We start from the raw sequence: 13,733 nt of genomic DNA on the forward strand, positions 1-13,733 counted from the left end.
GGGAAAGGCGAGAGGGGGAGAGGGGGAGAACACAGCTGCAGTAGAGAGAAATTCTGTGCGTGCCAAGGATAAGAAAATGGAGAAAATAGCAAACTTTGATCCCTGTAGCTGTAATTTGAAGGTCTCTGAAAGGATTCAAAAGTAACACTTTTCTGGTAAGTCATGTCCCATCACTCTAGTTCACTTCGCTCGAGCAGTAAAACACCAAAATCCCTGAAACCGAGGATGTGATGGAAATTTGAGATCAGCTGTAGCTCTTGCTCTTTCTGCAACAAGAAATACATATCGCTCAGTGGGTGACAGAGTGTCCCACCAGTGTTTCGGTGGAACGGATGCCGTGTCACGACATTAGAGCCTTCATCTAATTGTTTGTTTACATCTGCTGAGATTTTTATCAACACATAATTTAATACTTGGAGTTGCGGCCCGTATGTTGACAGAACATATTTCCAGTCTAGCTCTCGGTACTTTGGTGATTTTTCCTCTTCGAGCGAGTTACATTGTTACTGCTTTCCCAAGGAATTGAGCGAAGCATCATACCTTTCATTATAAGTGTCATGTCGAGAGAAAGAGGATGTGAGGTTAGAATTCTATTCTTAAGAGGATTCCAGGTGGATTTCCCTCAATTTTCCTTCTCTCAAAATTTTGAGGACGAAATATGAGACTTGTCACTATCAATTATTTTTCATTACTGCATAATGTATTTATGATAAATATGATGATCTATGTAATATTATGTTTACTATTTTTCTGATTCCAGAGAGTGTAACTGCTACCATGGTATGGTTAGCATAGTGTGCATCATTGGAAAATATTGTGATCTCCAACAAGAAGTCTTTGGACTTCTTTATTCGAAGTGTCATCATGCAGCAAGAAGGGAAGCCTCGATTTCTCAAGTTCCACCAAGGCAGTGTCCGAGGTGTAGCTTTTAGCCCTAGGGTTAGTAGTTTGCTAACTTTGCTAATTTTAAATTATTTATTTATTTCTGACTATTTCAGCTGTTAATTATTTTTGTTACAGGATCGTTACCTGTTTTGCTCTGGTGCTTATGATGGGAAAGTAAATCTTTATTCAGCATTACGTATGGAACTACTTATGTGCTATCAAATAACAACTATGACCTTAGCTCGTAATGTAAATGCTGTCAGGTTTACCTCTGATGGGTCTAGGGTGAGTGCATATTCAATATTCAGTGTACCTTAGTAGTTAATGTTGTATACTTCATTTCACCTTTCATCTCTAGGCATAGTTCAAAATTTTCACTGTTTTTTATTTTTACCAGATTTTGGCTGCTACAACTGCCAGAAGATTAGCAGTTGTTGATGTAGAACGTGGAGAGCAGCTCTTGGCATATGACAACTGTGCGTACTCAGGAAAAGATCGCACAGGTTTGGCAGCTGATCCTGTGTGTCCCAACATGGCTGTTGTCGTTGGGGCAAATGGAAAGGGCTTGACTCTTCTAGATCTTCGTATGCCTTTGCCATTGGATTTTGTTTATGATGTTAGTATTGCTTATGCTAACTAAATGGACCCACTCAGCTTGAGAGATGGTTTGTTCTCATGCCAGTCTGTCTGTTGTAGCTCCATGGAAGTGTGATTCGCGACATAGTTTTTCTTCACTCATCTTGGCCATGGGCTCGTGGGCAGTCTAGCTCTATACTCACTGCCGGTGCAGATGGAACTTGCAAAGTGTCCACCATTGATGGCAGGGGATTACACCAGTTCCATGCAAACCATCAAGTTAACACAATTTGTCCAACACCAGAACCATTTAACCAAGGTGCCGAAGATGGCTTCTATAGTAAGTTTCTTTTATCAAAGAGACAATTCGGTTTACAGCCTTACAATATCCTACTTCTTTAAAAATCCTTTTTCTTTTCTTTTTCTTTTTTTAGGTCTAATTATGAGTGGAGGAGATATGGTTTCCTCTTATGTCCCACATACTGGAATACAGGAACATCTGAAAGAACAAAAAGAAAATTCAGTTTGGAAACTAAGGTAGTTAGTGGAAATTGTGTTACAGATCAGCTGAATTGTGTGGTGTGTGTCATTATATTTTTGCTCTTAATTTTTCAGATACACCTCCAATGGCAGTCTCCTCTACTCTGTATGTGAAGGAGGCGTCTTGAGGAGATATAGGCGTTATCCAGACCATCATGAGTACCTTGGAGAGGTGTTCCGACATAAAGGAGATATCCAAGACATGGATATATCTCCATACGATGAATGTATCCTTTTATAAGCCTCAACACAAAAAAAATCAGCAAATACTAATTTATTATTGAATTGTCTTGAACATCGTATTTTCTTTAATAATTTTATTTCAGATTTAATCACAGCTTCTAAGGACAGATCAGTTGGAGTTCTACGGTTAGGTGCCCCAAATCATGGATGGACAGAATACAGTGAACTGACATGATGTGTGCTTAAAAATAAGTTGTAGAGTTTTTCACTTGTATTGTAGTTCAATTTAATGGACACATGATGGCACTGATTTACAGAATTGGCATACCACTGTCTATATGAAAGAAAATAGTCTCTGTTGTCCATTTTTATAATGTCGCCCATTTAGGTGCTGAAAGGCTGTGGCTAAGCAGTAAACTTTTATATGAAACTTGTAGAAACCATTTCTTTGCAGAACAATCTTAAATTGTTCATTGGGTTTTTCAAGCAAGTTAGTTGTACTTCCCTCATGGTCTGTAATGAAGTTTTCTGGTTCAGATTTGCCCCCCATCTTTGTTCAGAAAGTGTTTGCGGTTTTAAAGTCTGAGTATGTCTGAAGTCTCTGCCATCTTAAGTCAGTGATTATTTAAAAAAATGATATTTTGCATGTTGTCTTGATGGTTTCCAATGGTTAAATTGCGAATGCATCAAACAAAATCATGGTTGCCTACTTAAGTGGTGAAGGATTTTTCTAATTGTTGGCAGATGTCCATATATGCTGCTAATAAAGCAGTTCTTTCTAATTGCATAGCTTGCAAGATGACAAGTGTCTTCTTGGTGAGCTGTTTTACTTTTAAATTTTCAGTTGAGTTGATAGCTATAGAATATGGTTTTAGTGGAATTCCACCTCTTTCCCTTGAAAGCATGAAATTTTGTCTACCTATGATGAGAGTTTAAAACCCAATTGTTTCTAATTCAAAAGACTGTATAAGAGGAGATCACTTGGGTGCCTTTTTGGAGATGTTGCTCTGCCGAGCTAGTAATGTATAATATATGATACATTCTTGGTTTTTCTCAAGAAAGGCTATGCCTCCTTCTCTCTCTCTCTCACACACACTCTCTCTTTCTCTCATTAATATTTCTTTATAGGCAATGTTTCAAAATCAAAGTAGGGTTTTCAAATAGTGTTCTGTAGGAAACATTGATTCATAATGTTAAGCTACTAAACAAAACTCCATTTTATATGAACTGGTAACCAGGGTGTCAATTTGCTTTATCCTTCATGCCTTGTTTGTGCATGCTTTTCTTCATAGTATTTTCCCCAAGAAACCAATCTGGAAGTCTTTATCATGATGTAATAAAATTCTTTTCCTTTTGCTTCTCAGTTATGGTATGCCATGTTGAATTTCAATTTGCTTTGTCCAATTGATATTATTTTTATCTTGTGAAATTTCTAAATCTTTATGAAGTTGTGATTTTGTGACAATTCAACTGCCCTTGCTGTCATGTGTTTGACAGTTTTATCAACTTTAGTGTCTGAACAAGGTCATTTTCTGTCGATTGTTTCAAATTATTAGTGATTTCCCCTCCTATGAGGGAACTGATGCATCATAGCATGTGATTCTTTTCCTATTATGTACTAGTTTCTGCTTTTACAAAGTGATTTGTAAGTTCATGCAGTGCTACAATTTCCTTGACTGTTTACAGAGGTCTTTGAATTTATTGTGATATTTATTTGTCCTGAGAACTCAAAATTTGTGTTCAATTATATGATGTCTGCAACACATTTAGTCCTCTATTTCAGACTTCTTACTTTGACTTAGCAAAATCCATAAATTATTGTGATTAATACACTTTGTCTCACAGTTTTCATAATTTCCTGGTGACCTCGTTACTAACGTCCTGTTTTGATTGTACTGAACTGTACCTCTAGTCTAAACTGTAAATTTTTCGGAAAACTGACTTATTTTTCTGCACTTATGTGCATAAGCTGGTGCATCAACATTTGTGATCACTGTCCTGTGCTTCTATCTTGCTGTAAACAATTCCCTCGAATGCAGCAATTAAAACACTGTGACGACCTAGAAATATTTTTTAAGTGCTTCTGGCAATTCGAAGTCTTTGTTTGAATTTTGTGGCAGGCAATTCAAAACTGTTTGGTCCAAGATTTAAATGTCACTGCCAACTTTTTGCTGTCATGAAGCTGTTTACCAGATCATTTTGTGATAACGCTCGTCACTTCCAAAAACCTCACAACCAGTTAGGATTGAACTTTGTTACTAGCTGCCTTTCCTTTTTTTTACATATTAAGTTTTGATACAAAATAGACCTTGATGTCTTGGCTTGTAAGCTGAATTTATCTACGTTCTGTTCTATCTCCATTCCTTTCTTTCAAAGTCAGTTGCCACTGGATCAGATACACCAGAATTGTTCTGATACTGTTGGATTAACTGTTCATTGTCTCTTTTCTGTTTTTCAAAACAGTAGGAATGATGTCATTGTGTTTTTGTGTGTTGAACATTTTATTTTGGGACCACTTTGTTTTGTCTTGCACAGCAAACTGTTAGGTTGCCAGGTCACGCACTTTATGTTTGTTGTTTTTAAAGATAAAATTTATGCTGCTGTTAACATATATTTATAGAAAATTGTATTACTGTAAAGTCATCTTAAAGTTAAGGAAATTATATATACTTATACACAAAGTCATCATATATTATAGCACATATATATTCAATTTATGTATTAGATGTGACGGTTCGTGTAGTCAATTTTTTTTTCTCTTGTGTTTTCCTTCTTTTTTCTGTTGTGTGTTGCTGGGTTTGTCTGTTTCAGCAAATGAATGGAATTCGGCCTATGCTTGCATGTTGTTTTTATTTTCTGCTTAGCTTATTTGTGGATTCTGAACGTTTCAAGTATGAATTGCTCTCAATGTTCTCACTAGCTTTTGGGGCTATTACATCATTTTTCTCTAGTTCTGCACGTTGCACCCCTGGTAACACACAGTGCAAGAAGTGGACCAAAAGTATGTCTAGTTTGAAGAAATCTGAGAACTTTTCATGTCAAGAAACTCACTTGTAAGTTTCCATTCAGTCCAAATCTATCTTAGGAAAAGAAAAAAGCATCAGCAGTTATGGCTTGTGATAAAGTTTACCAGCCTTGTGAAGTGCAATAACTAATAACACAGTGGCAGCTGCTGACCAGTGAAACCAAATAACTTTATCTTATTTGTTTAATGAGAAGGTCCTTTTTGTGTTTTGTTTGGTTTTGTTTATTTAGAAATGTGAAGTTTTCTATCAGAAATGTCCAGGACAAATCTGTTTTAGTACAAATTTAATAAAAATGTGTTTTTTTTTTTTTTTTTTTTTTTAAGAAGGTTCTTAATCTGACTTGTAGTGCAATAATGACTGTGAAAAGTCTATATCAAGTACCCTGCTTGTAATTTTTTGACATATTCACTGTTTAGTTTTACAAAGAATATTATTTTATCCTAGTTGAAGTATGTTAAGTATGTACAGTATGAAGCCTTTCTGGTTTTAACATTAAGGCATTGTCTGTGTGATGAAAATGAATATTTTTAAACAAGTAATGGAATTGTAGAGGTTTAAGAAAGTAATGAATTGTGTTCATCGGTAAAAATATATAAACTCAGAGCTTATATTATCAGCAATATTGTACATATGTATTAAGTGCCTCACTCAACTTTATTGGTGTGCACTTACAGTATTGTTACCAAATTGTGATGCAATACGACTCTAGAAAAAGTTTATGTTTCTGCCACAAGACTGTGGTTAGCCTATGCGCTAATGCCTTTCTGTTGCAGAGCTTTCTCATCGTTCCTGTTGAAAGAGTGCAGCTATGTCCATCAACTATTTTCTCATGCATGTCTTTCTGCACTATACAAATTAACCATGTAGGACATTGTGTAAATAACTGTGATTCTGATTCTGGCTTTTTGTGATTGCTCCATTTTCCTACACACTTTTGACTGATGAATTTAATGAACTTACATGGTTTCTTTTCTTTTTTTGGACGGTTTGCTTAACAAACGTGAAAGACCGCTTCCTGTGAAAGGCAATTTTATTTGGTTACCTAGTTCTCTTCAACTAAGCAATAAAACAAATATAAAAAATATATATTGTATGTATCCGAGTTTATAAAAGTATGTATCAGTGTTTATCCTAAGTATTTCCTAAATAAATCATTTAATTTTTTATGATTGTTTTTACCCCTTTTACTTCCATGAGCACCAACTCTTCTCAGGAATGGCAACACTAAGGTCACTCCACTGACTTATCTTCAAGCTTGCCTGGTGTTTGCCGTAGTACAGCCATTTCGACAAACAAAAGCAATCGTTGGCCTTATGGAGAGCCCGCTCCAGAACGGGTCAGTTTTTCTGTCCGCCGCCCGAGTAGTAAAATAGGTCGCATAAGATGCATAAGTCATGAACCTGTCGATACTCCGTGCGCCATATGGCCAGCTGAGAGTCACTCGGGCGCAGGGTATCGCCGAGGTTTTTTCGGCGGCTGATCCTCATCTTGCCGTGACGCAAACCATTCAAGCTTCACAAAGCGATGACCAGCACCCTGGCCGCCCCCAAGAGGACCAGCGCCGCGGCCGCCAGGGTGGTGAGGACGAGCCCGTAGCGCTTGGCCCTCCAGCTGGGGGCGGCGGGGGCTGGCTCCGGGAGGGGCGCGGGGCCGCTGCCTGCAAAGGTGGCCAGCCTCGCCGCCCCCGCCACGGCCGCCCCCGCCGCCATGGCGGCAGACGTGTCCGCCACACGGCCAGCCTCCTCGTCGTCGCCGTCGATGCTGAAGCGGCGGTCCAGCGTGGTGGGCCCCGAGCACGCCAGGGTGTCCCGGACGACGGCGCTGCGCTCCGCCAGCGAGACCAGGATGCTGGCCGCGGCGGCCGCGCCGGCGGAGGGCTCCTCGAAGCAGCTGCTGGCGTCCTCGTTGTCGTCGTCCGCGATGCTGAACCGCCTGTCGGGGACGGCGCGACCGCGGCCTGCAGCAGGAAATCACATCGCAATGTCCACTGCCCGGCGCGTCGGCCACGTCAGGGACAGCTTAAGGTGACCTTAAGGTGCCTGTGCCTACCGGCGGCGGCGGGGGCGGGGTCCTTGCCAGCCTCTTCCGCGGAGGCCGTCGCCGCCCCGACGCGGTCCTCGGCGTGCTCCAGGTCGGCGCTGGCGGTCATGCTCGGCGGACTGGCGTCGCCGCCACACAGTGGCACACAGTGGCACCGGATGCACTACTTGGGCTGCGTCGTGGAGGTGGGAAGGCCGGGCAGGACGCTCGCACGGCGATAGCGCGACGAGTGCCTCCACTGCCGAACCGGCCGCCCTCACCTCGCCTCGCCGTGTCTAACGAGTTGCAGGCCGATTCCGAACACGGCTTTCGTCGCTCTGTCTCTCTCGCACTCATGGCGCCTGCCGCTGCGGAGCGAGAGAGACAGAGCGCCTGCAGCAGCAGCGTGGCGACGCGGCGAGTGCAGCTGTGTCCACAGCCAGGAGCCCCCCGACGGCCCCTCCGTGCCCGCCGTGCCCGCCGCGCCGCGGACGGACTTTTACGGCACAAATTGGCACGGCCGCATCGCCCGGGGTATTCTGGGACAGCAAACACGGCCGAACTCGCAGATGCCGCGAACCGCCGCGAACCGAGCAACGAGGTCAACGGTTTCGGCCGAGTTTGCCTCTCGTCAGAACCACTTTTTTTTTCGCTCGGTGAAAACCGTGAAAGACTGCAAATCGTTGGGTGCGCGATTCGAAACGTGAACACTGGAGCAACGTTTTTCATAGAGCTCTCCTTCAGCGCCCGGCGGGTAGGCAACACACCTGCACGGCGTTACTGGGGTTGCCTACCCGCGCGCGCGCAGGCTGAAGTCGAGCTGAGCCGTGCCTTTGGCGTGCCTTTGGCGTGCCTTTGGCTTTGCCGCGGCGGGTGGACCGATCGCGAGTCTGAATAAGCGGTCTGCTGTGAATACTGCCGGGTCGGCACAAGCCCACACAGGGCCGTGGCCCGTACGACGGCGGGCGGGGCGGGGCGGGGCGGGGCGGGGCGCGCAGCCGGTCTGGGCCGCTCTTGTCCCGCATGCACGCCTGATACGAGTCCAGAGTGTGTTTAGTGAACCACACTGACGGCGTGCTCCGCCACTCCGCGACGCAGTTCTTTCCGCCCAGCCAACCGCCACGAGCAGCGATGCGGACAACGCGAGCACCTCGACGAGCATCGCCTGCCCCAGAGCAGCAGGACCGCTAGAGGTGAGCTGGACTTCTCGAGGCCGGCGCTGCCTAGACTTCCCCTGCGGCCGGGGCTCGAATCCCGGAGGAACCGCCGCCCGTTTTTTTGTTTCTTGAGGTCTCGTGCTTGTTGGCGAGCGAGCAGGGGCAGGGCAAGGCTGTTTCCGAAAGCTCCGCTTCGCCACTCGGTGTCCGAGGCTCTGCGCGCGTTTGTCCGACTGTCCGATTGTCACGTCGTTTGCTTGTCTGCCCGCGTGTCCCTGTGTACCCCGTCAGTCCGCCAGTCGCAGTAGAAACATGTCATAAACTAAGCATCACCAGTTCGCCAGCCCGTGGACCTAACTATCTCCCCATCCGTTGGTCCGTTTGCTAGTCTGCCTGTCCGTCCGTCTGTCAGTCAGTCTGTCTGTCTGTCTGTCTGTCTGTCTGTCTGTCTGCGTGTCTGTCCGTCCCAAATTAGCCCACGCAGCCGTACGAGTGGGTGAGCGACCGCGCACCTGCGTGGCGCCTTACGCAAGGTGCTGAGCGTGCTGGGGCTGGCTGGGTGAACGCGCCACGGCGCTGGGCCGTCCCCCCTCCCCCTCCCCTTCTCACTGGGACACTACACTACAAGGCGCTGACGCGCTGACCCGTCTCGCGCAGGCCGAACGAACAACACCGAATCGCGAAACGAGGTCCGCAACCGCGCGTTTGCAGTTTGCAGCAGTTTGTGCTCGGCTTCGTGCCCCCTCGTCATGCCGCGCCCATTTACCGCCACCGCCACCGAGCGCCCCGTTCGAATCCTTTCCGGAAATTGGGCTTCGGGGGAGAGGGAGACGGCTCGGCACCCTACCAGTGTACGCACTCAAGATATTCCATGTTACCTCACCTAAGCCGACCGGGTCGCCGGGACCCTCGCGGCGGTGCGAGAGGGACGACCAGCGCGGGCAAGGGGTTCTCGCGGGGGTGCGACAGAGACGGGCAGCGCGGCGCACGCAACCCATTAATTAATTAATTCGGTGTGGGGGAGGGGAAGGGGCGGTGCAAGGGGTGGAGAGAGAGGGGGGGGGGCTCCGTCCAGGGAGTAAAAACTGCGCGGGCGAAGGCTGCGGCGAGCGTAAATGAAGATGTTGAGTGTTTTTCGGAGCGCCTCCGACGTCTCATTCTGGCGAGGCAACCCTTTCGCGGACGGCCGGCGCGCTGTCTCTCTCGCACTCACAGGGCGCCCCGTGGCCGAAGGGGAGTGAGAGGCAGCGCCACCAAAGCACTGAACCACTGGTTGGCGTCTCTGCGTCTCGTCCACGTCGCGATGGTCGCGGACGGCGCCCCGGCCCGGCCCGCCCGCATGCGCACGATGCGGCCTCAGCCGGCCTCAGCCGGCCCAGCCTAGAGCACGGTGGCACGGCCCTAGAGCAAGCAACAGAGTTTGTTCGCAACTCTTGCTCAAGAAACGCGCCACGCCGAGGCGTGCGTTGAATCGGCCCCGATGCAAACACAATTTCACGGGCCGCGACTCCGAGCCCCGATTCTGAACAGTCGCTCCGTCTCCCTCGCACCCCTGCGCGACGCCCCGTGAGTGCGACAGAGACGACACAACCTTCGGAATCAGTCGTCAGTCTGCTGAGCGCGCAGAGTTTGCGAGCCGCGAGAGGGGGCCCGGGAAACACAACTCCGCTCGGCTGCAGCGTGGCGGCTTGTGTCATCAGCCGCTCGGATCTTGGTCCTGGAGCTAGTCGAGGAGGCCGTGCCGCGCCCCGGGCCTCGGCGCCCTCGGCGCCCTCGGCGCGCGCCAGCCGAGGACGAGATAGAACACGGGCCGGGCACGGCCTCTGCCTCGGCCTCTGCCTCGGCCTCCGCCGCCGCCGTGCGCCGCCTCACCTGTACGACGCGTGTCGGACTGATATGCACGCCGCCCCGAGCGCCGCGCCGGCCGACGCTAAAGCGGCCGAGGCCGTAAAAAACACGCCCCGGCCCCCGGGGGAGGGATTGTGGGGGTCGCTTAGGCCTACACTGCAGGGCGGGCAACCGGGGGGAATCTTGATGGGACGGGCCAGGTTGTAAAATGATTAATTAGCGATTCGTGTTTCTGGAGGTAAAAAAAGGAGGAGCGTCGAAAATGGAGAACTTGTTTTCGATTGCTCTGATTGGAGGATGAATTAAGGGGTGCGAGAGAGAGAGAGAGAGAGAGAGAGAGAGAGAGAGAGAGAGAGAGAGAGAGAGAGAGAGAGAGAGAGAGAGAGAGAGAGAGAGAGAGAGAGAGAGACGGCGCGAGGAAGCAAGCCCGCCGGCCGGCCGATGATGGGCTGCGACATCTGTGTGGATTGCGGTGAGGCTAATTGCTCCAGGTGGGCTGCTGGCCCTGCTGGCCCTGCTGGCCCTGCTGGCCCTGCTGGCCCTGCCCTGCTGGATGGACCCTCTCTTTCCCGCCCCCGCGCCGTTCAAACACCACGCCGACCCTCACGGCGTCTGCCAATAACGGGTCGGGGTCGGGCTTTGCGACCAAAGGTCAGAGGACCTGTCGGAAAACGGGAGCAGCCTATCATCCTCCGTCGGGCGTGGGCGGCACCGCGGGCCTCGCCGTTGTTGTTGTGTTGTTGGCGTTATTGTTCGTCAGTGCCTCTTAACAAAAACTGTTGACGTTGACCTTCTCCAGGCGCTCCAGGCCGTGGCGCCATGGGAGTCCGCCCAGGTGCGGCCAGGGACGCCCCGGTGCGCCAGCCTCACCGGCAGATGGCCTTGGAGGCCACCGTGCTGGCCGAGTACCTCGAGGAGTACCTGCAGCCCAGCGGCAAGCCCTTCGCGTTCGCCCCGTCGCCGTGCCCGGTGTCGCTGCCGTCGCTGCCGTCGCTGCCCCAGGCCGGCAAGGGCGCGGGCACCTTCGCCTTCGAGCAGCCGCAGCTCGCCTGGAGTCGGTGAGTCTCGGGTTCGACTCCCGCCTGGGGCGCGGCCTGTGGGCGGCCGCGCTCCGTCGAGCAGCTGAGTTTTAATTATTCTGTACTCGTGGGCGCGTGTTTTGGAAGGTCTCTGGATCGCAAAGTGTTGACCTGGTGCACCGAGAGAGTGCCGCCGGCAGGAAGGGACGACGACGACGCAGTGCAGCCGGTGAAGAGCCGGGAAGCCAGGACGCCGTCAAGGGACGAGCGACAAGCGACGGACCGCGTCGCACCTCCACTGCAACAAGTGGCCACCAACGACCCGGTTGTGACGAGCGCCGTGACGAGTGCCCTGACGAGCGGGGTGACCTGTGACAGCCCGCCACCGCGGCCGGCCCCTGGCAGGGCGTGCCGCGTCCTGGGCGAGGCCGTGCCCGCCGACAGCCCCGCCACCCTGGGCGTGACGTGCTCCGAGACGTGCCACTGCCACCACGGGGTGGCGAGCTGCTCCAGCAGGCAGCTCCTCGACGAGCTCCTCATGGACATCTACAAGGTGAGTGGCGATCAGCTTCGCGAGCGCCAGAAGTATCAACGGCAGACTATTAATGGAAAGACCCGATGACACACATATGGACGGTATGTCGGTGTACGAGCGTGGGCTGCCGATCACACCACGCAGTATTAGTGACCCTCATGAGGTGAGTAGGCGCGTGTCCTGGAAGGACACGCATCGCCTTTCACCCTTCAAAAATTGGACTTCGGAGTAAGAGTACTCCCTGGACGCGTCAACCTAACCTATGTGGGTTCGTGTGGACATGATTGAAAACTACTACTGGCCAACCTGGCCCGTCAGCGAGAGAGACGCGCCAGCGCGCGATGCCAGCGCCACCTCGCGGCCGCGTTACGAACGACTGCGTGGGACTCGCGCGGACTCACGCGCCGCGTCGCAGCCGCCCGCGCCCCCGCCGCCAGGCGCCATTGGCAATGTGACAATGTGTGGCAAATTCCTTGGTTGTGAGTTCGAATCCCACCTGCGGCGGACTTTTTTCAGATCTGACACACGAGTGCCAGTCCAACCTATAGCACTCCCTTGCACTCAGGAGAGCGGCCAAAGCCAAGGGCAGCATTGTGAATGTTCCACACCGGCCGTGCCCAAGTGGCGATCCACTGGGAGTGGACGGGGCCGAGGCAGAGGCTGTGCACCGAGGAGGCCTGCTGGGCCTGCTAGTCTTGCTCGGCCTGCTAGGCCTGCAGGGACGTGGAGGAAGCCGGGCCGAAGTTGGAAAGGGTCGGGGCGAAGAAGAATAAGGATATTGTGAGATGGCTTCCCTAGCGTGGCACTAAACTCAAGTCCCCCAAGTCCCGAGGCGAGGCGAGGCGCCGGTGAGGACGGAAAGTGTTTTCCTTTGCATGTCCCCTTCCCCCTTCCCCCTTCCCCCCTGTCCCTCCCCCGTCATTCCCCGTTCGATCCACGTCGCCAACGTCGCCAAATGCCGCCGCTGCCTTTGCTCGATGCAAAGAAGCCTTCCCCTGTCGTTCTCGCTGATCGCACCGACGACCGAGTCCGCCCCCGCGATGGACTGATTCCGAGAGGGAGGTGTATCTCTCTGTCTCTCTCGCACGGCTGTGGCGTCCCGTACGGGTGCGAGAGAGACGGCAGTCTGCAACAGCGCGGCCTCGGCACCCTCGGCCTCCTCCCGGATGCGCACGTCCAACTTTTCATCCCTGGACAGGGAGGCTGCGGCGCTGCCGCTCGAAGCGGGCGCTGCAGGCCGATTCCGAGAGTCGTTTTCGTCGCTCTGTCTCTCTCGCACCCATATGGAACGCCCCATGAGTGCGAGAGAGACAGAGCGATGGAAACGACTCTCGGAATCAGTCCGCAGCGCTGCGTGGGCACGTGGAAGGGGGCTGCAATTGGCAGAGCGGGCGCCACCCATTGTGCTGCCTGCCCTGCGCGCCTCTCTCTCTCTCTCTCTCTCTCTCTCTCTCTCTCTCTCTCTCTCTCTCTCTCTCTCTCTCTCTCTCTCTCTCTCTCTCTCACACACACACACACACACACACACACACGCACACGCACACACACACACACCACAGTCAGCCCAGTTCCATCCCTTTTTCATTTTTTCTCGCCTGTCAATCTCTCTGCAATACTCATGCAAAGCTCCCGCCGCTCTGACTCTCCCGCACCCCGCACAGGGACGACCCCGTGAGCGCGAGAGAGACACGCTGCCATTGTTTCTTGGGCAAGGTGTGCCCCGTACAGTGGGCCAGAAGACCGGTAGAGGCGGCCAAAACTCTAGACGCGTTTTGAGCTCCAGAGTCGCTAAACAGGCCTCGAACCGAACGAGTGATCCTACCAATGAATTCCTCGTTCGGAGAGCAATCCATTGGTGGGGTCACACGTTCGGTTCGAGTCCCATTTAGCGACTCTGGAGCTCAAAACGCGTCTAGAGTTTTGCCCGCTCCACAGGTCCTCTGAC

At 50.9% G+C, this 13,733-nt stretch overlaps 3 protein-coding genes across 3 annotated transcripts in view; 2 read left to right on the top strand and 1 right to left on the bottom strand.

Moving 5' to 3' along the window:
- The first annotated feature begins 15 nt into the window (after positions 1 to 15).
- Positions 16 to 6,374, top strand: LOC117645354. The gene is made up of 8 exons (XM_034385475.1): positions 16 to 155; positions 761 to 939; positions 1,021 to 1,170; positions 1,283 to 1,501; positions 1,582 to 1,801; positions 1,896 to 1,998; positions 2,077 to 2,228; positions 2,328 to 6,374. The coding sequence occupies exons 2-8, from the start codon at positions 865 to 867 to the stop codon at positions 2,417 to 2,419; spliced, it is 1,011 nt and encodes a 336-aa protein (XP_034241366.1). The 5' UTR covers positions 16 to 155; positions 761 to 864; the 3' UTR covers positions 2,420 to 6,374.
- LOC117645357 lies at positions 5,789 to 7,607 on the bottom strand. Its single transcript, XM_034385480.1, has 2 exons — positions 7,260 to 7,607; positions 5,789 to 7,167 (listed from the first exon to the last, which is right to left on the bottom strand). Exons 1-2 carry the CDS (start codon positions 7,357 to 7,359, stop codon positions 6,725 to 6,727), a joined length of 543 nt encoding a protein of 180 aa, XP_034241371.1. The 5' UTR covers positions 7,360 to 7,607; the 3' UTR covers positions 5,789 to 6,724.
- Positions 7,608 to 8,274: 667 nt separating this feature from the next.
- The window catches only part of LOC117645353, a 30,890-nt gene continuing 25,431 nt past the window's right edge, over positions 8,275 to 13,733 (top strand). The window contains exons 1-3 of the mRNA XM_034385474.1: positions 8,275 to 8,422; positions 11,034 to 11,292; positions 11,401 to 11,806. Coding sequence (XP_034241365.1) covers positions 11,054 to 11,292; positions 11,401 to 11,806 — 645 coding nt within the window. The 5' untranslated portion in view covers positions 8,275 to 8,422; positions 11,034 to 11,053. The remainder of the gene's footprint in view (positions 8,423 to 11,033; positions 11,293 to 11,400; positions 11,807 to 13,733) is intronic.

This window comes from Thrips palmi, unplaced genomic scaffold (assembly GCF_012932325.1).
Source record: "Thrips palmi isolate BJ-2018 unplaced genomic scaffold, TpBJ-2018v1 HiC_scaffold_18, whole genome shotgun sequence".
Lineage (NCBI taxonomy): Eukaryota > Metazoa > Arthropoda > Insecta > Thysanoptera > Thripidae > Thrips > Thrips palmi.

Coding starts and splice junctions, on each gene's coding strand:
- LOC117645357 (XM_034385480.1), bottom strand. CDS start 7,359: ATGACCGCCAGCGCCGACCTGGAGCACGCCGAGGACCGCGTCGGGGCG. Junction 7,168..7,259: donor CCCCGCCCCCGCCGCCGCCG/GTAGGCACAGGC, acceptor TTCCTGCTGCAG/GCCGCGGTCGCGCCGTCCCC.
- LOC117645354 (XM_034385475.1), top strand. CDS start 865: ATGCAGCAAGAAGGGAAGCCTCGATTTCTCAAGTTCCACCAAGGCAGT. Junction 940..1,020: donor GTGTAGCTTTTAGCCCTAGG/GTTAGTAGTTTG, acceptor TTTTTGTTACAG/GATCGTTACCTGTTTTGCTC. Junction 1,171..1,282: donor TTACCTCTGATGGGTCTAGG/GTGAGTGCATAT, acceptor TATTTTTACCAG/ATTTTGGCTGCTACAACTGC.